At 38.1% G+C, this 22,793-nt stretch overlaps 1 protein-coding gene across 1 annotated transcript; it reads left to right on the top strand.

The window, feature by feature from the left end:
* Nucleotides 1–1,363: 1,363 nt before the first annotated feature.
* Nucleotides 1,364–22,106, top strand: TSEN15 (TSEN15 tRNA splicing endonuclease subunit). The gene is made up of 5 exons (XM_006872527.1): nt 1,364–1,537; nt 3,912–3,993; nt 4,266–4,401; nt 21,406–21,547; nt 22,086–22,106. Exons 1-5 carry the CDS (start codon nt 1,412–1,414, stop codon nt 22,104–22,106), a joined length of 507 nt encoding a protein of 168 aa, XP_006872589.1. The 5' UTR covers nt 1,364–1,411.
* Nucleotides 22,107–22,793: the final 687 nt, after the last annotated feature.

Raw genomic sequence — 22,793 nt, 5'->3', positions numbered from 1 at the left:
ATAGCAGCAGCTTTGGAATCCTTATACTAGTTCTGACATTTGATTTATCTCAGGGCCAGACTCTAAAGAATGTGATCGTTTTTCTTATTTTGTTTTGTATGATGGATAATTTTGGATTGCATCTGGACTTTATGAAAGTTAAATTGAGGATATTCTGGATTTTATTATTTTTCTATGATGAGTTATCATATTAGGGGAAGTTTTCTTTTCTGGTTTTGAACAGAAAACTCTGTTCCTTTGATGGACAGTTCTGATCTCAGAACAGATCTTTTGTTCCGAACTGAGATGCTTTGCATCTGTTTCATTTGAGCTCTGTCAGAGAGGACAGTAGACAGAGTTTAAGGAGCCCTTCTCTGGCTCCTACCCTTCTGAGAGTCTCCAATCTCTTTGTATTTGGCTTTATTTTTTCTGATTCCCCATGAACAGAAAAACTGGGAAGTTGTACTGCTGCTGATTCTGCCTGCTAGACAGCACTTGTTCCAAGCTAAAGGTCAAGAAGAAGGAAACTTTCTTATAGAGTCCTCCACCTGCCATGCTCTAAGCAAACTTTACCCTTTCTTCCACAGTGTGTCTGCTTCTGTTGAAGATCAATATATTCAGATTTTTGTATGATGTCCAAGTTTTATCATTGTTTTCTGCTGGAGGGTTCATCCTATAGTGTCTTAGTTTGTTCCAACTGGTAGCAGAAGTTCTATCCTATCGTGAGCCTCTGAATGTTCAGTTATTTTTTGCCCTGGTCAATGCTCTGAATTGCTTCCAATCTAGCCCCTCTACAATCTATGCTCATCACATCAATCAAAGAGATCCTGTTAAACTGTAACAGGAGCTTTCAATGGCTCACGTTTCACTCAAAGTAAATTAAAAATGCTTAAAATGTCTGACTCTGAGTGTCTGAAAGTCCTTGATCATAGTCTTCAGGTCACAGACCTTATGATGGTTTGCATTCTGCCTTTTGACCACTAAATTAACAACCTGTGTTTGTTCTTGCTCTTCTAATTCTGAATATAGGGTCCATCCTAAAAATACGGTCTTGATGTCTGGTCTTTCGTGTTTCCACTTTCTTCCGTAGTGATCGTATTCACTATGGGACAGGTCCTTGAATGAGGCTTTTCCCAGGATTTGGAGACCTGAACCCAAAAGAACTGCAGTCAGCACTGGCTTGAGGTTTAAGGGTTTCTGGAAGGAAGCTGCTCTTGAACCTTGTTCATGTTAGAATTTGTTTTGAAATGAATAATCGCGGAGCAAAACTAGAGTACATTTCAGAGAGGTGCTGAGCGAACTTTTCCCCCAGTGTTCCACTCCTTCCGCGCAGAGGCTGTGGGCGTCTGGGAGGCGGAACTCGGGTACGCTAGCCCTTGCTTCTTACCGGGCACGAGTCGCAGAGCACCACGGACGCGCAGCACGGCTAGGCATGGAGGAGCGCGGCGAGTCTGATTCGACCCCGGGTTGCAGCGGCCTGGGCCGGGGCGCCATAGGCGGCGGCGCAGGCTGCGACTTGTGGGCTCCGGAGGACGCTTGGATGGGAACCCACCCGAAGGTCAGGAGGCGTTAGAAAAGCGGGGCGGCGCTCCCTGCCTGTAACTTAGGCTGACCCCGGACCCGCACTGCCGGATCGGACCCTGGATACTGCCCCGCGTGGCGGCGAAGGAACAGTGTGAACCCTACTGGGCGAGTGCGGGTGGGCTTGGGTGGATTATGTGTGTGCACATTCCCTGCGCAGGCAATATCGTTGTAGCTTGTTTGTTTAAACCAGTGGAACCATCACTCTGACACCTCCCCACCCCTTTACTAAAGCTATTCACCAACATAAAGCAAGACACTAAACTCCGCCTCTCTGAATCTTAACTAGTAATCATCACAAGTATCTAAACTTTATCGACTGGGACTCGTCCTGGGGATAATCACATTTAAACTTCAGCGTAACCATGCAAGATAATTTATGGGTCATGGAAGAAACATTAAACTGGAAATGTGGTGACTCCCTATGATAAGCACTGGACTGAGAACTACAAGGTCCGGGTTGGAGCCCTACAGCAACTCATAGGGAGAAAGATGAGGCTTTCTGCTCCCACAAAGATTTAAAGCCTCGGAAACCCTATACAGGGTCGTTATGAGTCGGAAGCGAGTAGACGACACTTAAAGGCAACATAATGATGAAGTATTTGGGCAAAATCACACTTGTATGTAGCTCATGGGCCCAGAGTAGGTGTCTGATTTTGCAAAGATGCAGATTCCTAATTAATCAGATTTCTTCAGAAGTTGGAATAGGTTATTCCCCAAAGCATAGCTACTCACGTTATAGGTATATTTTTCTATCTTCTTGTTGTCATCGAGTCGATTCCGACCCATAGCAACTCTGTATAGGGTTTCCGAGGAGCAAGCATCTGGTGAGCTTGAACCACCGACCTTGCAGTTCAAACGGCTTTGCAGTCTGGCTCGTTAACCCATAGCACCACACCAGGACTCCATTTTAGTAGCAAGTAAAGAGAGTTCCCTGCTTGCTTCTGCTTAGCGGATTGCTGCCCTGAGCCAGTAAAGTCCCAAGCAGTGAATGAATACTCAGTGAGTTGGACATTTTGTAGTAATCTCAGGAACTGGTCTAGTACTTTAGTAGAATTGTACCCTTCTCCTGTAAAACAATAATTCACAGATAATCACTTGAAACATTCAAGAAAAGGAAAAATTTGAAGCTAGAAGTTTGAAAAGTTACCCTTTTTTATTTTCTCATCCTTTTCTCCACCCTGCTCTGTTCCCTTCTTTCTCCTGCAAAAGATGAGAAAAACAATGACATGGGTAGGCAGCATAGTGATTATGTGCATGAACAGACTGCCTGAGTTTGAATGCGGGGGGCTAGTTGCGTAATGTCGTTGTGCCTCAGTTTTATCATTAATAAAAGAGGGATAATAATAGTACTTAGACCTCATAGGATTATTACAGAATTAAATCACTTAATATTTTTAAGGTACAATGGGACAAAACACTTCCCCGACTTCTCCATCAGCCCCATAATTGATTGCAGATCAGACTGTTGTGATGCATAGGGTTTTCATTGACTGATTTTCATAAGTTATTGGCCAGGCTTTTCTTCCTAGTCTGTCCTAGTCTGGAATGGTCCATGGAAAACCATATGGATTCCAACAGAATATTGCCTCATATAGTACTGGGAAAGAAACCCTGTAGATTGGAAGGCACTCAAAATATACCCATCTACTCACCGCCATCAAGTCAATTGTGACTATAAGTCTCTGGTCAAGTCAATTCTGACTGTAAGTCTCTCTCCCTTGGAGCAGTTGGTGTGTTTAAACTGCCTATTGTACCGTTAAAGTGCTATGCTTCCAGGGCTCCTATTTAAAATACACAGTGGCTGCAAATGAGGATTTCATGATAACAGCGATCATGAAGGTGTGCAGGACTGTGCTTAGTTTTAGTGTGTTGTACATAGAATCACCAAGAGTCAGAGCCAACTCCAAGCAACAGCAGCGATTTCTACCGTTTACTCACATTATTATGCTTGTTCTTCAGGGTCCGACTTGCATTCCACCTCTGTCTTCTACTCTGCAGCATTCACCAATCAAGCGACCTAACCAGAGGTTCTCTGACCTCTTGTGTCATGTTTTTTTGCTTGGCTTTTAATCATTTATTGTTATAGATAATTACTTGCTTAACAATTACAAATATGCATGTGTTTCCCTTAGTATTTGCAAGTTCCTTAGAGACCAGGATCCATCTTATGTTGCTTTGTAACTCCCACAAACCTGGAAAAGAGTTGTATACATTACATGTTACACATCTACATTTTGGGTCATTATGAGTCTAAGTTTGACTTCATGGGGTTTGGTATTGGTTTACCTGTTGTTGATTGAAATGAAAGGAAATATTAAAAGATTCTTCCTTCTCATTTTGATTTTCAGTATGTAGAGATGATGGAATTAGATATAGGAGACGCCACCCAAGTTTATATAGCATTCTTGGTTTACTTGGATCTCATGGAAAGTAAGTTATTTGTATTTTTTTGTTATTGGGGCAGAATGGGAGTTGGGAATTGGTTTGATATATAGAATTGGTGACATAATAAGCAACTGTTTGTGTATTTGCCATTAAGTTTATTAATTAAGTTTGAGTAGGAATAGGAAATATTAGAAAAGTAAAGAGAAAAGATATTATTATGAATGTTTGTTCAGCTTAGTATTATGTGAAAGTTCGGGATTTTGTTCTTTTACTTTTGATAAATATTACTGTCAAGTCAATGATGTTCTGAATTTCAGGTAAAAGTTGGCATGAAGTAAACTGTGTAGGATTACCAGAACTGCAGCTCATCTGCCTTGTTGGTACTGAGATAGAAGGAGAAGGATTACAGACTATAGTGCCTACTCCCATCAGTGCATCCCTCAGCCATAAAAAGTGAGTAGGAGATTGGGGTCTTTGTTGAACAAGTTAGCTGCTTTCCTGCATAAAGCACTCCAAACCCAAACCCACTGTAGTAGAGTTGATTGTGAGTAGAATAAAGTTTCCTATAGGCTTTCCAAGGCTGTAATCTTTATAGAAGCAGACTGCTACATCTTTCTCCTATGGCACTGCTGTTGAGTTCAAATTTAAGCACTGTACCACCCGGGCTCACTGAATAAAGCACTCGTGGTGGTACTGATTATGTGTCATTGAGTTGGTTCTGACTTACAGTGACTCTGTAAAGGGTTTCTGAAGCTGTAAGTGTTTATGGGAGCAGAAGGCCTCATCTTCTCTCCTGGAGCAGCTGGTGCATTTGAACTGCTGACCTTGCGGTTAGCATCCCAATGTGTAACCACTTTGCTATCATGGCTCCTTGATTAAAGTGCTGTTGTTGTTAAGTGCCGTTGATTTGGTCCCAACTCAGAGCCACCCTGTATAGAGTTTCCAAAGAGTGACAGTGGGATCCAGGGACTTGATCAGATTCAGTTTGATTTCTTTAGTAAGACTGTAGCTGGTGACGTATTCTTTCATCAGGTTAATTCTGTTGATGATCTTAGCAGTTGTTGATACTTATGCCTAGCTCTTCATGGTTGTTAGTTGCTGGTGAGGTGATTCCAGCTTTCCTGGTGGTTTTTACCTTTGTGATTATTGTAGTTACTGTTGTATTTTGACTCATGATTCTAGTCCAGTTCTATACTAGAATAGATTGCATAGAAAAGATAGGCTTTGATTCATATTTGTTCCCAATACCTCTTAGTTCTAACTTCCTCCTTTGACTCTCACTCAAGAAAGCATGTTGGAATGCAAGTGGCTGAGAATGATGATGTATTGTAGGGAATGTTCATTTTATATATATAAGTCATCTGTCAATGCTGGCACTTTATTATTAGAAATAAATTGGCTACCATAAACTGCACAGCTAAACCCAGCAGTTGTAAATCCCCATCCTTGTGCTGTTCAGTTACATTAGTGTATGTATATGGGAACACAGTGGTTCCATAGGAGAAGCACTGGACTGCGAACCACAGGCCCACAGTCCAAGCCTGCCAGCTGCTCCATAGGACAGAGATGAGACTTTCTGCTCCTGCAAACTTAAAATTTAAAGCTTCGGAAATCCTATACAGGGTCGCTATGAGTCGGAATTAACTCAAAAACACACATATATATGTTGTTATTAAGTGTTGTTGAGTTGTTGAGCCGATTCTGACTTAGCGACCCTGTATAGGATTTTTGAAGCTTTAAATCTTTGCAGGAGCAGTAAGTCTAATCTTCACATATATGTATATCTATGTGTGTGTGTGTGTATATATAAAGACTTTAATATTTTACTTAAAAGGAAGCTAGGTTGCATGGATGATTCGATAGCACAGGGAGATGGCAGTTTGCTGGCAGTGTAGTTACATGTCCTTAGAAAGGGCACGCAGCATATTGGACTTGGTACCTGTCTGCCCCCTTATTATAGTTCTCGAGTTTTGGAGTCTGTTGTTTGTAAAACTGGACCAAACAAATTTTATCATTTACTTAGTTAGCTGCAACTGAATTTAAACATTTTCCTAGTGCTATCAATAAATAATTTTATTATATCAACTAAAACCATTTTAATAGCTATCTAGTTGCTTGATCATTGAGTGGTAGAGTGTCATATACAGGGTGACTTTAAAAAGTGTTGGCAAATGGAATGAAAAGATAATGGAATTTTTCCACATACTTTTTGAAACTTCCTCATATAGTTATATGGCTTATTCTTGCCTTTAATCTAGTTCATGGTATGTCTATATTTTCTGACTTCTTAAAAAGTAATAGTTGTAGGCTCAGTTCGATAACGATGTCTGTGGACATTTCTAAAAAGAATGCCTCAGAAGTGTCTGTTTCCATTTTCTGCTTCTTTTCCTAGGCTTTGGACGTGGTGATTTTGTTTATATAGATTCTGGTGAGAGTACAGACACAGTCCATTGCAGGGTGAATTCGTATTTGAATGGCAGTGAGTGAATGCGTTTACTTTGAGCAAACGTACAGTTGTGGCCACTCTGTGCTGTACAGTAGTTACACATAATATATAGAGTTAAACACCTTGTCATGTTTTTCAAGTCTCAGAAGGTCTGGTGTATACTAATCCTTTGTGAACAGTGAACATGTTTATTAAATTGCTGATCTCTATCCAGTGAGAGAATAAAATTAATCAGATGCCCATTTCTGAGTATCTGGTGGGAAAATTGTGCTGAGGGTGTATGGAGTGTTTCTTTTAAAAGGAAGGACATACCTCCTTTTTATCGTTTCTGAGGCTTCTTCAAATTAATGTAAAATAGTTTTTGTTGTAAAATACCATATTAAATGATATATTTGGATAGTTATGTGTGTAGAGTACTCTAGATTGTTTCTTGCTAAAGTGCATTTAAGGAATCTTATCTAGAAAATGTGGTGAATACTAGAGGAATGAGTCATTTCCCCTAACTCAGAAATGGTATAAAATCATATTCATAGATTTATAGAGATCAAGGGATTTGATGGATTTAAAGGTGAGACAACCAGAGTAATACTAACGGAAGCCAAAGGCCTGTCTTTTTCAGTGTTAACTTACCAGGCGAGGTCAAAATCTATGTCCAGGTAGCTTTATTAGCTTCCCTGTGAACCACCTTGCCATTGATATTTGTTGAGCACCCTAAATGAGGGAAATTTTTTGTTGTTGTTAAGTGGCGTGGAGTCAGTTTTTTACTCATAGCGACCCTGTATAGGGTTTCTGAGGAACTGCTGGTGTGTTTGAACCACTGACCTTGCAGTTCAAACCAACCATGCAGTCTGCTGATTATCATACAGTGCCACACCAGGATTCCAAATGTCTTAACCCCAAATTAAAAAATAATGTCACAGGCTTCTATAATAGATTTATTAATATTGCATGTACCTGTAAATGTTGTTATTATAAAGTGCCGCTGAGTCAGTTTCAACCCATAGAGACCCTGTATATATTCTCCAGCTTTCAGGATTTATCACTATCACTGTCTTCTAAACTTCACATATATGTAAGTATAATGTGCATTTGAGGATAGAGCACTACATCAAGTCTGAGAAAGTACTCTACCAGGGTTCTGAATAGCCTGCTTAGCTTTTTAGTTAAATTGTTTTCATCTGTATTCTCCCCTCTTTCTGTTGTTGTTAACCTTCTGTTTCCCTGGTCTCTCACACTAATGGTGGCCTTCAAGGATACTAGAACTGCGATCCTTCTCTAGAACATTTCTAAACGTGTTCAAAGTAACAAGATTTAATTCTAAAATGTTACATATTTTCTTGAAGGGTACTCCATTTTCATTTCCCTGTAACTGAAAATATTTCCTTTTTCAGTAAGCATATTCTTTATTACAAATTCATTTATGTTGTTGTTGTTAAGTGCCATTGAGTCTTTTTCTACTTATAGAGTTCCCGAGGAGCGGCTGGTATGTTTGAACCTTCAGTCTTGTGTTTAGAAACCCAGTGCTTATCCTGTAGCACCATACCAGAACCCCTACAAATTCATTTGTTATTGTTGTTAAATGCCGTCAATTTGGTTCCTGCTCATTGAAACCTTGTACAGTGTTTCCCAGGAGCAGCTGGTGAGTTTGAACTGCCGACCTTTGGTTCAATCCGACTTTGCGGTCCAGTGTTTATCCTACACCAGGACTCCACAAATCATTTAGTGATCATTATTTTATTTGATGAGCCATGGTGTGGTGATGTAGGGTAAGTGTTGTTGTTAAATGCCATCAAGTTGGTTACGACTCATAGTGACCTTGTGTAGGGCTTCTGAGGAGCAGCTGGTGGGTTTGAACTGCTGACCTTATGGTTTTCAGTCCAGTATGGATCCTACAGTGCCGCACCAGGAATGCACTACTCACCGCAAGGGGCAGCAAGTCAAACTCACCAGCTACTGGGAAACCCTATACAGGGTCACTGGACAGCACATAGAAATAATTTTATATGAGGTTTCAAGTCTAATAACAGGTAAAATGACTTTTGCCACTTTGTTTCCCTACATTTCAGGATGTGTGTCTTCACACTGCCTCTGTTGGAAATCTTTTGCTGGTGCAGCCCTCAAATTCTAGCAGCTTCTTTTAACTGACACAGCATTTTAAAAAATTTTATCTTACCCTCAAAAAGAAAAAACTGAAGGCTTACAGTGTATTTTAGCAAAATGACATCCCACTAGACTGAATAACAAACAGACATTTGATGGTTCAGGAAACTCCCCTGGGATTTTAGCTGCCTTAATTTTGCATTAGGCAGGCATTGGCATGATTCCCAAGGAGGTGGTCTCTTATATCTGCAGTTTTTCTTCAGAGCTCAAGTGTGTGGATGAATAAGACTTCTTTGGTGCCTATGGCACCAAGTTAATTTTGCATTGTGTTCAAAGTTGCTTTACGGTATTATTCCATTATATCATAATAAGGCAGGTAAAGGAGTTAATGTCTACTCAAACATAACAACAACTGAGAGGATAGTACAACACTGGACAGTGTTTCATTCTGTTTTGCAAAATATCACAGAGTTGGAAATGACTCGATGACACCTAACAACAACGGATAAGGCTACCACTTGTACCAATTTGGTCACATTGTCGACGGTAGAAGGATTGAAATTAATAATAATAATTTCAACAGATGCATTGCTGATATTTCTCATTTCAACAATTGTTGTTGTTGTTGTGTGCCGTTGAGTCAGTTCCGACTCATAGCGACCCTGTACTGGATTTCCGAGGCTGTAAATAATCTTTACGGGAGCAGAAAGTCTCATCTTTCTTCTGTGGAACAGCTGGTAGTTTTAAACTGCTGACCTTAAGGTTTGCAGCCCGATTTGTAACCACTACGCTACCAGAGCTTAAAACCAATGTTGTCTTCAACTTCCTTGTCCAGTGTGTAAATCATTAGAGATTGCTTAGTGTATGTTGTGAGATCATTACAGAAAAATAAATGCTAAGATTTATGGAAAGTATTTAAATGGCTTGGACAAATGATATTAACCAATTCTATTACTTGTGTGTTTGCTTCGTAATTGTTTCCAAGTTAGCTGTATCATGTTTTGGGATCACCCCATTTTCTGTATTCAGCGCTCCTATATAAACAGTTATGAGAACAGAAAACCTGTTATAAATATCAAATTTTGTGGCTGCTGATCAACAACTATGCTCATTACTAATACATCTTTTTCTTTAGTTGTAATTTTTTCCATGAGATGTAACTAACACAAAACCTACAGTTCTTAAATTGTGAATATACAGTTTGTTTTTCATCTATGGATTTGTGTCAGACCTGTCAAATATGACCTATAACTACCAGTTACAGTGGAGGCAGCTCCAACTCAGTGGCAGCTCCATGTGTGTCCGAGAAGAACTGTGCTCCGTAGGTTATTCAGTGGCTGAATTTTGGGAAGTAGATCATTAAATCACAAGGCCTTTTATTGGAGGTGCCATTGGGTGGCCTGGAACCTCCAGCTTTTCAGACAGCAGCTGAACATGTTAACTCTTTGCAGCACCCAGGGATGCCATGTGAACTCTAAGAAACAGTGTTAATCTGTTTTATTGCTCTAGATTTGTGTGATGGACTTCTTTGTACTATTTTTCCCAAAAAATATATGTTTATATATAATTAAAAGGTTAGTTCTTTGGGAAAATATTGAAAATATTTTAATTATAGTGATGGTGGTTGTGTGCCATTGAGGCGGTTCTGACTTGGAAACCCTGTGTAGAGTTTCTAAGGCTGTAAATGTTTATGGGAGCAGAAAGCCTTATCTCTCTCTCCTGAGGAATAACTGGTAGATTCAAAGTGATGACCTTTTGGTTCTGTAGCCCAGTTTGTAATCCACTATGCTACTAAGCCTCCGTATTTCAGTTATATATATATATATATATAAAACTAAAAGCTTAGCTCTTTGGAAAAATACTATTATATAAAGTTTCATACATCTATATATGTTCTTTGTTTCTAGATTAAGATTTTAAGCTAAGCTTGGTAGACATTTAGTGAAATTATAACATTTTGATGATGCCTGTTTTCTTTATCTTTATAAATTATCTTTGTAATTTATGAAATAGAATTTTAGAACCTTTTGTTATTATGAACATTATGAATTATAAAGAATTTTATAATCTATTATTTTAGATTTCTGTGATGAGCATTTCTGTAAAGTTTTCCCAGAGAACCAAACTTTTAAAACTTAAACCTAGATAGGTAGATAGATAGATAGATAGATAGATAGATAGATAGATAGATAGATAGATAGATATAAAGCTTAAACCTATACCTATATGTATAGGTAAGTAGTAATAATAGTAAAAGATGGAGAAAGCACCATGTGTTGACTTAAAGGTAAAACAGTTTCAGGATTTAATGTAATGTTCTGTAAGGAAAGCAAGTAAGAACAGTCTTAAATAGGGAAGGATGATGGTGTTACTTTAAATAGGTTTTAAAAATAGACTGGAGGAGGTCCTGACCAGGAATCTGTGTAAGATTTTCCAGATGTGTTTCAGGTAACCAGGGATAAACTATTCAGCTCCTACTAGGAAGATTCCTTGGTAGTTTTCCTCCATGTACCCACCAAGTAGGGTAAACAAGAGCTCAGAGATGGGAACTTCCACTTCATTTTTGACAGTAACTTCTCTTAGCTCTAAAGACAAAACCCCTTTATAGGTCAAAGCTAATATTCAAATGTTATGGTTTCTTGCATGGATGTTTTGGGTAAGTTTGAAATGTTACGCTGTTTATGTCAGGCAAAGAACTCTGGGAAATGCATCAATTGAGAATAAAAAAAGAGCAGTGGATGAGATGGAAATTTCTATCTTAAATTTCATCAAGGGATAGAATACCCTTGTTGTTGTTAAAAGTGCTGTGGGGTCCGTTCCAACTCATAGCTACCCTTAGGGAAAAATAAATTGGTCTCTCTGTCCTGGTGTGTTGCTGTAGGATAAGCACTGGATCTCAAGATTGGTTTGAACCACAAGGTAAGCGGTTCAGAATCACCAGCTGCTCTTTGGAAACCCTATACAGGGTTGCTAAGTGTTGGAACTGACTCCACGGTACTTAATAAGAACAAAATCTATCATCTATCCATCCATCCGTCTATTTGTCTGTCTTACATATTGTGTTTATGTAGATGTATATGTTCTGATTTAAACAATATCTTGAGAAATGAAAAATGTGTGTAAGTAGTTTTAAAGTTATTGTTGTTAAGTGTCATGGAATTGGTTCCTACTCATATAATTTTGTATAGGGTTTCCAAGGCTTCAAAGGAGAAAGTTTAATAGATTCTATTTATTTATTTATTTATTGTTCCCTTCTGACCTGTGCCCCATACTATGCCAGTTACAGAAGTTTTAGGAAACTTATTTTTAACTTGTGTGTATTGCAGCAGTTTTAGACTTTATATATATTACTAGAGTAACTCTGATACATACTGACAACTGAAGACAATTAAAATTTTCAGTTGCTATAAGGTCTGTCTTTTTAGAAAAAAATTATTTCAAGATATACAACTGACAAAAACACTTTTTTTTTTTTTTTTTTAACCCTATGACTATTTCAACGTTGGTTTTATTCTTTTGAAGATGGTAACTAGTTGCATGAAAAGATTTGCATTTATGAAGTAATTGGAGGATGTTGTCCTTTATTAGTGTGTCAGTTCTCATTAGGGCTGATAAGACTTCTGCTACACTGGTAGCATAGTGGTTACGAATTGGGCTGCTAATCTCATTCATGGTCAGCAGTTCAGAACTACCTACCAGTTGTTCCGTGGGAGAAAGATGAAGCTTTCTGCTCCCGTAAAGATTTATAGCTTCAGAAACCCTGTACAGGGTCGCTATGAGTCGGAACCGACTCCACGGCACATAACAACTGTTGGCCTGGTACGCTCTCATGCAGGTGCTCTAGGGTGCTGCTCCCACCCTTTGGAGTCCTGGTGTGGTGCTGTGGGCTAATGCGCCAGACTGCAAAGCCATTTGAACTGCAAGGTCAGCAGTTCAAGCTCACCAGCTGCTCCTTGGAAGCCCTATACAGGGTTGCTATGGGTTGGAACCAACTCAACAGCACTTAACAGCAACAACAATATACATCTCTGGTTGCTTCATGTAACTTCTCTCTAAAGTAAACCTCATTTGTGAGCTGGCAACTAGCTAATTTTCCTGTAGTTCAACCTAGATACAAGTTTGCATTTTTAAGGATTAAGTCTCAGTTTCTGGGATTTAGAATGTCTGCTTTAGAAAATAAGTATTTTCAAAATTCTACTAAGAGTGCTTTGTACCTTAGTATATTCGAGTTGAGTTTGGTAATAACCATGTGGAGAGAGACAAATAGAAACATTCGGTCCCATCTGCAAGGTAGCAATATTGTTTTAAAATGTTGTTTTAAGTGTTTGTTGTTGAGTCGGTTCTGATGCTAGCTTCTTGTATAGGGTTTCCGGGGCTATAGATCTTTGTAGGAGCAGAAAGCCTCATCTTTGTCTCAAAGAGCAAGTGGTCTCAGACTGCTGACCTTGTGGTTTGTAGACCAGTGCTTTTCCTGCAGAGTCACTGTGCTCCCCAATATTGGTAATTGTTGTTGCTGTTGTTGAGTTGGTTCTGACTCATAGCGACCCTGTATAGGGTTTCCAAGGAGTGGCTGGTGAGTTTGAACCGCTGACCTTGCAACTCAAACCAACCTTGGAGTCTAGAGCATTAACCCACAGTTCCACCCCAGGACTCAATATTGGTAATAATATTGTAATAATAAAATGTACTGTAATAGTACTTGTATTCAGTGACTGTTTGACAGTTTGCAGTCTTTTCATCTATGCTGTCTCATTTGATCCTTATAATAATCCTATATGGAGACATGGTGTTGTCAAGTTGGTTCCAACTCATAGCAACTCTTTATAGGTTTTCTGAGGCTTTTAAATCTTTTATGGGAAGAGAAAGCCTCATCTCTCTCCTGCAGAGCAGCTGGTGAGCTCAAACTGTGGACCTTGTGGTTTCCAGTCCAATGCTTATCATATGGAGCCACCAGACTCCCTGATATGTAACAAAGTATTTGGTACTTCAGCCACTTTTTTGTATACTTTCCAGTGTTATTAGTTACATTCAGCTGTTATACAACTATCACCTATATCTTTTTACAGATTTTTTCATTACCCTTAACACAGATATTTGGTACCCTTATGAAATAATTCGCCATTTTGTCACTTCCACCTGCCCCTAATAAAATTTGGAGTCTATGCATTTGCCTGCTTTAGATATTTCATATAAGTGGGATCATACATTATTTGTCCTTTTGTGTCTCATTTTTCTCACTCAGTATGTTTTCACTGTTCATCCATGTCGTGGGATATATCACAACTTCATTTTTATTACTTAATAATACTACATTTTATATGTATAGTCTACATTATTTATCTGTTCACCTGTTGATGGAAACTTAGGTTGCTTCTACCTGGCTGTTGTTCATAATGCTGTAACGAATACTGGTATGTAAGTGTATATGCATCCATCCTGTTTTCATGTCTTTTGGTATATACTTAGGGATAGAATTTCTGGGTCATATGATAATTCTGGAGTCCTGGTGTGTGGTGTTGTGGGTTAATACGCTGGACTGCAAAGTTAGTTTAAGCTACAGGGTTGGAGGTTCAAGCTCACCAATCACTCCTTGGAAACCCTATACAGGGTTGCTATGAGTTGGAACTGACTCGACGGCACTTAACAACAACAACAATGTTAATTCTATATTTAGTTTTTGAGGGAATGTCAAACTGTTCTACACTGGCTGCAGCATTTTACAATTCCACTAGCAGTGAATGAATGTTACTATTTTTCTCAATTCTCTAGGTTTTCTCTTCACTTTGTCGGTAAAGGTCTATGATGAGTCAATGTTTTTCATTTTGATGAAGTCCAGTTTATATATTTGTCCTCTGTTGCTCATGATTTTGGTGTCATATCTGAGAGTTTTATTGTCAAAGAAGCATTACTCCAAGGTTTTGTTCTAAGAGTTTTATGAATTTAGTTTGTACAGTTAGGTCATTAATCTCTTTTAAGTTAATTTTCATGTATTGTGTTGAGGTATGGGTCCAACTTCATTCATTTGACTGTGGAGATCCAGTTGTAGCACCTTTTATTATAGACACTTCTTTCTCCATTGAATGGACTCAGCACCCTAGTCGAAAATGAATTGATCATAGCTGTATGAATTTGTCAACTCTCAACTGTATTCCATTGATCTAGCTATCAGTACCTGATTTTTAGATTAGTGTAACTTTATAATACATTTAGAAATTGGGACATGTGAGCCCTCCTACTTTGTTCTTTTTCATGTTTGCTTTGGCTGTTTGGGGCCCCTTCAAATTTCATATAAACTTGAATATTGACTCTTTTTTTCTTTGTGCTTTTCTGCAAAGAAGGCTGTAGGAGTTTTGAGGCAGGTTGCATTAAGTATATAGATTACTTTGGACAGTATTAACAACATGATCAAACAACATTTAGTCTTATAATCAATGAACATGGAATGTCCTTCTACTTACTTAGTTCTGCTGATAATGGAAAGGTTGCTGGTTTGAACCTACTGACCACTCTACTAGAGAAAGATATGGCAGTCTACTTCCTTAAATAAAAGCCTGTGGCAACTCCATGGTCAGTTCCACTCTGTCCTGTAGAACCACTATGAATTGGATTTGACTCAGTGGCAGCTGGGTTTTTATTTCTTTCAGCAATATTTCATACAGCAGTGTTCAGTATACAAGTCTTTCATATTACTAGTTAAATGTGTTGTTATTAGATACCATTGAGTTGGTTCCAACTACTGATAGAGAACCTATGCCCGACAGAACGAAACAGTGCCCGGTCCTGCACCATTCTCACAACTGTTGTTATGTTTGACCCATTGTTACTGCCACTATGTCAATCCATTTCATTGGGGAGCTTCCTCTTTTTAACTGACCATCCACTTTACTAAGCATGATGTCCTTCTCCAGGGACATATCTCCTGGCAACATGTCCAAAGAGCGAGTGGCAAAGTCTGTCTATTCTTGCTTCTAAGGAACATTCTGGCTGTACTTCCTCCAAGACAGGTTTGTTTGTTCCCCTGACTGTCCATGGCACTTTCAATATTCTTCACCACCATCATTCCAATTCATACATTTCTCTATGGCCTTCCTTATCCATTGTCTAGCTTTCACGTGCATATAAAAATACCATGGTGTACCTTAATTCTCAAAGATATTTTTTCTCTTGAATACTTAAAAAAGGTCTTGTGCAACAGATTTGCCTAATATAATTTGTCACCTGATTTCTTGACTGCTGTTTTCTTGAGTGGATCTAAGCAAAATGAAGTCTTCAACAACTTCAATTATTTTTCCATTTATCATGTTATTTATTGGTCCAGTTGTAAGGATTTTTGTTTTCTTTACATTGAGATGCAATCCATACTTTGATCTTCATCAGTAAGTATTTTAAGGTGACTGCTTCCAGCAAGCAAAGTTGCATCATCTACATATTGCAAGTTATTAATGAGTCTTCCTCCAATAATGATGCCACATTCTTCTTCATATAATACAGCTTCTCAGATTGTTTACTCAGTATACAGATTGAATAAGTGTGTGAAAGAACACAACCCTGGCACACACCTTTCCTGATTTTAAACCACTCAGTATCCCCTTATTCTTTTTGAATGACTGCCTCTTGATCTACATACAGGCTCCTCATGAGCACAGTTAAGTGTTTTGAAATAACCATTCTTCACAATGTTATCCATAGTTAGGATTCACACAGTTATAAGCCCTTGTGTGGTCAGTAAAACACAGGTAGACATCTTTCTGGTATCCGTCTGATGTCAACAATGATTGCTCTTGTTCCACATCTGCATCTGAATCCGGCAGTGGTGTTTCAGTGATAGAATTCTGAAACTCTATTCCTAGATATTTTATTGTACATTGTTTTCTCAATTTCCTTCTAGACTATTCATTGTTGTTTGTACAAACCGATCTGATCTTTGTGTGTTGATCTTGTACCCTGCTTCTTTGCTGAATTCATTCATTATCTCTAGTAGCTTTCTGTGGATTCTTCAAGGTTTTTTATGTATGTTGTTGTTGTTAAGTGCTACTGAGTCGCTTCCGACCCATAGCAACCCTGTATAGGGTTTCCAAGGAGCTATTAGTGAGCTTGAACCACTGACCTTGTAGTTCAAATGGCTTTGCAGTCTGGTGCATTAAACCACAGCGCCACACCAGGACTCCTTTTTATATCTAGGATCATGTTGTCTGTGGATATATGGAAAGAAATTTAGATCTCATTTTCTCCAAAAATAATTGTATGCCTTTGAGCTCTGATAGCTTAGTAGTTACGAATTGGACTGCTAACCTCAAGGTCAGCAGTTTGAAATTACCAGCCGTTCCTTGGGAGAAAGATGAGGCTTTCTACTCCCATAAAGATTTATAGCCTCAGAAACCCTGTGCAGGGTTACTGTGAGTTGGAACTGCCTCCACAGTACTTAACAACAACAACATAAATGTAAATGGTAGGTGAGTGAGCTGCTTTTGTGACTGGTGTTTTAGCAAACCAATGATCACTCTTGCAGTGGTGGTTCAGTTATAGGATTCTTGCCTTAACATGTGGGTAGAGTGTCAGCCACTCTACCGTATGCATAGCAACCACTCTTCTATCAATGGTTTTGGACAAAATTGAGCAGCACTTCCGGAATAAGACAGACTAGGAAGCAAGGACTGGCAATCTGCTTCCAAAAAGCAGCCATTGAAAACCATGTAGATTACTAGGTTTCAGTCTTCAACCAATCATGGGTTAGTGTAGGAATGGGAAGTGTTTTGTTCTGTTGCTCACATGGCTACCAAATGTTGGGCACTGACTTAACAATAGTGAACACTGGTGATTAAGTGATTTTGTTGTTGTTAAGTGTTGTCAAGTCAGTTCTGACTCATAGCAACCCTCTGTGGGGTTTCCAAGGAGCGGCTGGTCAGCTTGAACAGCTGACCTTGTGGTAACCAACTTTGCAGTCCACAGTACCACCCCAAGAGGTGATTTTGTAGCAAGAAAAAATTGGTTTCAGTTTTTCTAGATGTTTATTGCTGGTTTAAATTACTCTTAAAATCTGTCATCTCTACTACAAATTTTTTTTAAAAGTATTGTAATTGTGGTAAGAATGTTTTAAAGCACAGGCTTTTCCTTATAGATTCAGTAGCTAATTGGATGAGTGATACGTGATCACAGAGTTTTTACTTAGGGTTGGGAAGTAGAGACAGACTTAAGAGGGCAAATACTTTAACTAAAGAGAAAATACTGTTGACTAGTTTGTGTATTCAGCTGTAGAATGCTAATATGCTAGTAAATCTTTTTCCAATTTCTGGAGAATTTGTTGGCTTAATGAAAAAGTAAAAAACAAACAAAAAACCCACCACCAATAAAAAGCAATCATTTTTTATTTGCCTTTTAAAGAAAATTCCTTTGGAGGTTAAATTTTACTGAATTATTCAACACAGGCTTTATTGAGTAAGTACGAAAGGTTTTCAGTTTATGGTAAACAAAGACTCATAGTACTTTGAGGACCTACATATTGAATTTGGTATATTATTTTTCTCAGCAAGCAAATTGAAATCAAATCCTTTGTGACATCAATTGCTTGGTACATAATATTAGCAAAAAGGAAACCATTAAGATGATCATTTCAGGCTATCTTTATTAACACTCTTTTCCCCACATGCCCCTTCTCCCCCAGTTTGAAAGAACTATACAGCAGTAGTAGAAAGATTGGGTAAAATTTTATCAAGTTAATGGAATTTTAGATTTTAAAAGTAGTAATTACCAAGACCGTAGGGGAAATGCTTACTACGGTTTACTGAAAAAATACAAACAAGGCAACCAAATTATGATCTACAATAAGAGGCCAAGTTGGAAAGTTGGAAAATGGATACCAAGGGTCCTTAGCCAGTTTAGATGCACTAAACACTATTACTGTATTTTTTATGCAGATAAATATTTTTTGCTCAAGTATCTTTACATGACACTCTCCTGTGCTAATTTTGTACGTGTTTTGGTGAAAACAATTAGTACAACACACTTAAAATACCTTATTTGGGGGCATTTTCTGTTGTAAAATGTCTTCAAGTTAGTTCTAACTCATAGTGGCCTTGTATAGGGTTTCCAAGGAGCAGTTGGTGAGTGTGAACCTCGGACTTTGTGGTTCAAATTGACCTTGAGGTCCAGTGCTTTATCCCATAGCGCCACACCAGGACTCCATAGTTGGCAAGAAACGTAACTCAAACATTTTTTTTTTGTATAAAAATATGATAGTATCCCTTGAATTCTAATCTCTAGGTTTATAAGTACAGTTAGATGATCTCAGGCATGATGATCAGGAGAGATGTGAATGCAAAAAAAACACAAAAAACAAAAACACAACAACCTGAAAGTAATAAATAGCTCACAACAACAAAATGGATTGAACTGTCTCTTCTTTTTCCTCCCACACCCCCTTATGTATTAAATCTTGGCCTCTATACCTATAAACGTGGAGTCTTGGTGTGGCACTGTAGGATAAACGCTGGACTGATAACTGCAAGGTTGGTGGTTCAAAGCTACCAGCAGCTCCTTAGAAACCCTACATAGGACTCACTGTGAGTTGGAACAAACTCCACGGCATTTAACAACAGCAACATACTCTAAATGGAATGTTTGGAAATGTGTTTTCTTTATTATTTTATTTAGGACATACTCCAGTAGAGTGTTTCTAATCTCTTCTGGGTTTATCAGTAGAGTAGAATGGACATAAAAACATACAGAGGGAAGATCAAGACACACACATTAGTGACAGATGCATCTGCCAGGATTACTGGCAGTTCTGGGTGGTGCTGTAAGGTAAGCACTGGCCTGCTAATTGCAAAATCGGCTATCCAAACCCACCAGTCGTTCTTCACAAACCCTATTATTGTTGTTATGTGCCGTGGAGTCGGTTCCGACTCATAGTGACCCTGTACAGGGTTTCCGAGGCTGTAAATCTTTACATGAGCAGAAAGCCTCATCTTTCTCCCACGGAACAGCTGATAGTTTTGAACTGCTGACCTTACAGTTCGTAGCCTGATTCGTAACCGCTACGGTACCAGAGCTAAACCCTATACAGGGTCTTTTTGAGTCGGAACCGACTTGACAACACTTTGCAACAACAGCTAGAAGCTGAAATAATGTAGGACCTCCTCACAGAACCATGCACTAAATTTATACTTTAAGCCTACTGAACAGTGAGAAAATGAATTTGTATTCTTTAAAGTCACCCACTTCTGAACCTAGCACTCTACTTCTAAAAGCATTGGCCACTTTATGAATCACAGTGGAGAATTATCTCATAGATGGGCCCTCAGGTTGGAAGACACTGAAAATACAAATGGGAAAATGCTGCCACCACTAAAAGTAAAATCAACATTAATGACATGGATAGTGTAAAGCTTTCAGGCTCTTCATTTGCTGATGTGACATGGCTTAAGATGAGAAGAAACAACGAAAGCATCCATTAATAATTGGAATGTGGAATGTATGAATCTAGGAAAATTGGAAATTGTCAAAAATGAAATGGAATGCTTTAAGATTGATATCCTAGGCATTAGTGAAATGGGCTTGTGTTAACCGTTTTGAATTAGACAGATAGTCAATTACTCAAGGAATGACAAATCAAAGAGGAATGGTGTAACATTTTCTGCCAAATGAATATTTCAAGATCTGTCCTAAAGTACAACACTGTCAGTGATAGGATAATATCACTTCGTTGATAATACGACTATTATGAAAATTTACACACTAATACTACTCGTATTAACTACTAATACTACTCGTGAAGAAATTGAAGAGTTTTACCAAGTTCTATAATCAAAAATTGATCAAACATGTATAGATAATTACTGGTGATTGTAATATGAAAACTGGAAATAAAGAAGAAGGATCAGTAGTTGGAAAATACAGCCTTGGTGATAGAAATGATGCTGGAGGTCACAGGATAGAATTTTGCAAGACCAACAACATAGTCATTGGAAATAACTTTTTTTAATCAATAAAAATAGTTACTGTACACATGGACCTTACTGTAATCAAATCAGTTACATCTGTGGAAAATGATGGACAAGCTCAGCATTATCTGTGAGAATAAAACCATGGGGTCAATTGCAGACCAGAGCATGAATTGCTCATATGCAAGTTCAAGCTGAGGTGAAGAAAATTAAAACCTGTTCAAAAGAGCCAAAGTACAACCTGAAGTATATCCCATCTGAATTAGAGATCATCTCATGAATAGATTTGACACATTGACCACTAGTAATTGAAGACTGGGAGTCTTGGTTTGGTGCTGTGGGTTCATGTGTCAGACTGTAGCGTCGTTTGAACTACAAGGTCAGTGGTTCAAGCTCACTAGCTGCTCCTTGGGAACCCTATATAGGGTCGCTATGGGTCAGAATAGACTCAACAGCACTTAACAACAGCAACAAATGAAGACTAGATGGATGCCTTGTGGTCTGATATCAAGGACATCATAATTGAAGAAAGCAAAAGGTTTAAAATGACAAAAGACTAAGATGAATGTCAGAAGAGACTCTGAAACTTGCTCTTGAACACTGAATAGCTAAATCAAATAAAAGGAATGGTTAAGTACAAGAGTTGAACCAGAAGATTACTAAGGGTCAGTGAAAAAGAGGAAGACCCTCAAGGAAATGGAATTGAAACAGTGGCTACAACAATGAGCTTCAACATAGCAACGATTGTGATAATAGTACAGGACGGGTTGGTATAAACTGGAACCAACTTGATGGCATCTAACAATAAAACAACACAGTACATGAAAGAGACTTGGACATATCTTTTGGGGGTATACTATTAACCCAGTACAAACATAATTGCTCACCCACTTTCCTTATTTTATAGAATTTAAATTTGTCATTAATGGAGTGGTTGTGTGGATCCTAAATATACTGTGACTTTGTTTTCAGGATAAGGGAGATCTTAAAGGCATCTCGAAAATTGCAAGGTGACCCAGATTTGCCGATGTCATTTACTTTGGCCATTGTGGAGTCTGATTCCACAATAGTCTATTATAAGCTCACAGATGGATTTATGCTGCCGGACTCTCAGGTAAGTTTTCAGGTAACTGATAGAAAACGGGGGAAAGTATGAGGTGAATTTAAGTGTGTTTAAAACCATTGATTGAACTATCATGTCTTTTGCAATATGAAGACATCCAAGAAAAAGTTGTTTTACTTTCGTACCTCAGAAATGGCTATTTTTCTTTCAAAGTAATATGTTCCTATTTATTTCTGCAAAAATAATTAAGTTCTCTTACTGTATAAAAAAATTCATAGTTTCCCAGAGTATTTCAAGTGATTATGTATTCAATTATTTAATCTGTAACTGAGATGGAACATAAACATGAATACTTAAAACTAATTTTAACCTAAATAACACTTCTTAATGAAATGTTAAGTCACTTGACAGCTTGAGAAGTATATTTTAGTAAATTAAAAATATATACAATTATTTAACAAATTTTTATATTTGTTAAGTTGTATTAGATGGCTTCCTGATTTTGCTTTTAAATTACATTATCTATGGTGGAAGTGGTCCAACCTAATGTTTTTTGTTTTTTGTCTTTTTTTTTTTTTAAATGTTGCAGAATATTTCACTTAGAAGATGACAGCTATGTTTCCTGCTGGTTACTTTTGTTCGTACGAGATTGGATTTGAGACCCATCCATTGCTTTATCTTTTATCTCACAGATAGTCGGGGTTGATTTAGCTGCCCATTCTATAAGTTTTCTTTCTGAAGAATATAAACACTTCTAGGTAGAAGCATGTTTTTTTATTAAAAAGTATAGAATCATTACTCTAGAGTTTTCTTCTCTGGAAACAGTGTAATTACCGATGTAAGCCAAACAGCTGTTCGGAAAGATGGCACTTGTGTTTCCTGTGTTACTCCACTCCAATCTTTTCTTCATTGGAGCACCACTGGCTCATTGTTGAGTCTGCCACCTCTTTCCTTTATGAAACTCTCCCAAAGCCTGTTAGCTTTGAGTGGCATTCTTGTTTACTTCTGCCTGCTTGTTCATCTCAATTGGTTTTCATGTTGCAATTACTCTTATTTCTCTCTTTTGTTGACTTAAAGTTTAAACTGACAATATGTGCATCTGGAGTATAAACTAGTATGTCTAAATGCATAGGGACCAGAAAAGTACTGGATCTTCTTTCTCATTCTTATAACCACCACCCTTATTATATCAGACCAAGACTATTACAAGAGATAGTGTGGGATAGTAGCAGCCTTAAAGTATCTTTATTAACCAGACTGTTCGGTTCCCCTTTTATTCATCTCTCGCAATTAAGTT

Source organism: Chrysochloris asiatica, unplaced genomic scaffold (genome assembly GCF_000296735.1).
Source record: "Chrysochloris asiatica unplaced genomic scaffold, ChrAsi1.0 scaffold00203, whole genome shotgun sequence".
Classification (NCBI taxonomy): domain Eukaryota; kingdom Metazoa; phylum Chordata; class Mammalia; order Afrosoricida; family Chrysochloridae; genus Chrysochloris; species Chrysochloris asiatica.
The sequence above is the reverse complement of the archived record's forward strand: the minus strand, read 5'-3'. Positions and strand labels throughout refer to the sequence as shown.

Coding starts and splice junctions, on each gene's coding strand:
- TSEN15 (XM_006872527.1), top strand. CDS start 1,412: ATGGAGGAGCGCGGCGAGTCTGATTCGACCCCGGGTTGCAGCGGCCTG. Junction 1,538..3,911: donor GGATGGGAACCCACCCGAAG/GTCAGGAGGCGT, acceptor TTTGATTTTCAG/TATGTAGAGATGATGGAATT. Junction 21,548..22,085: donor TTATGCTGCCGGACTCTCAG/GTAAGTTTTCAG, acceptor TAAATGTTGCAG/AATATTTCACTTAGAAGATG.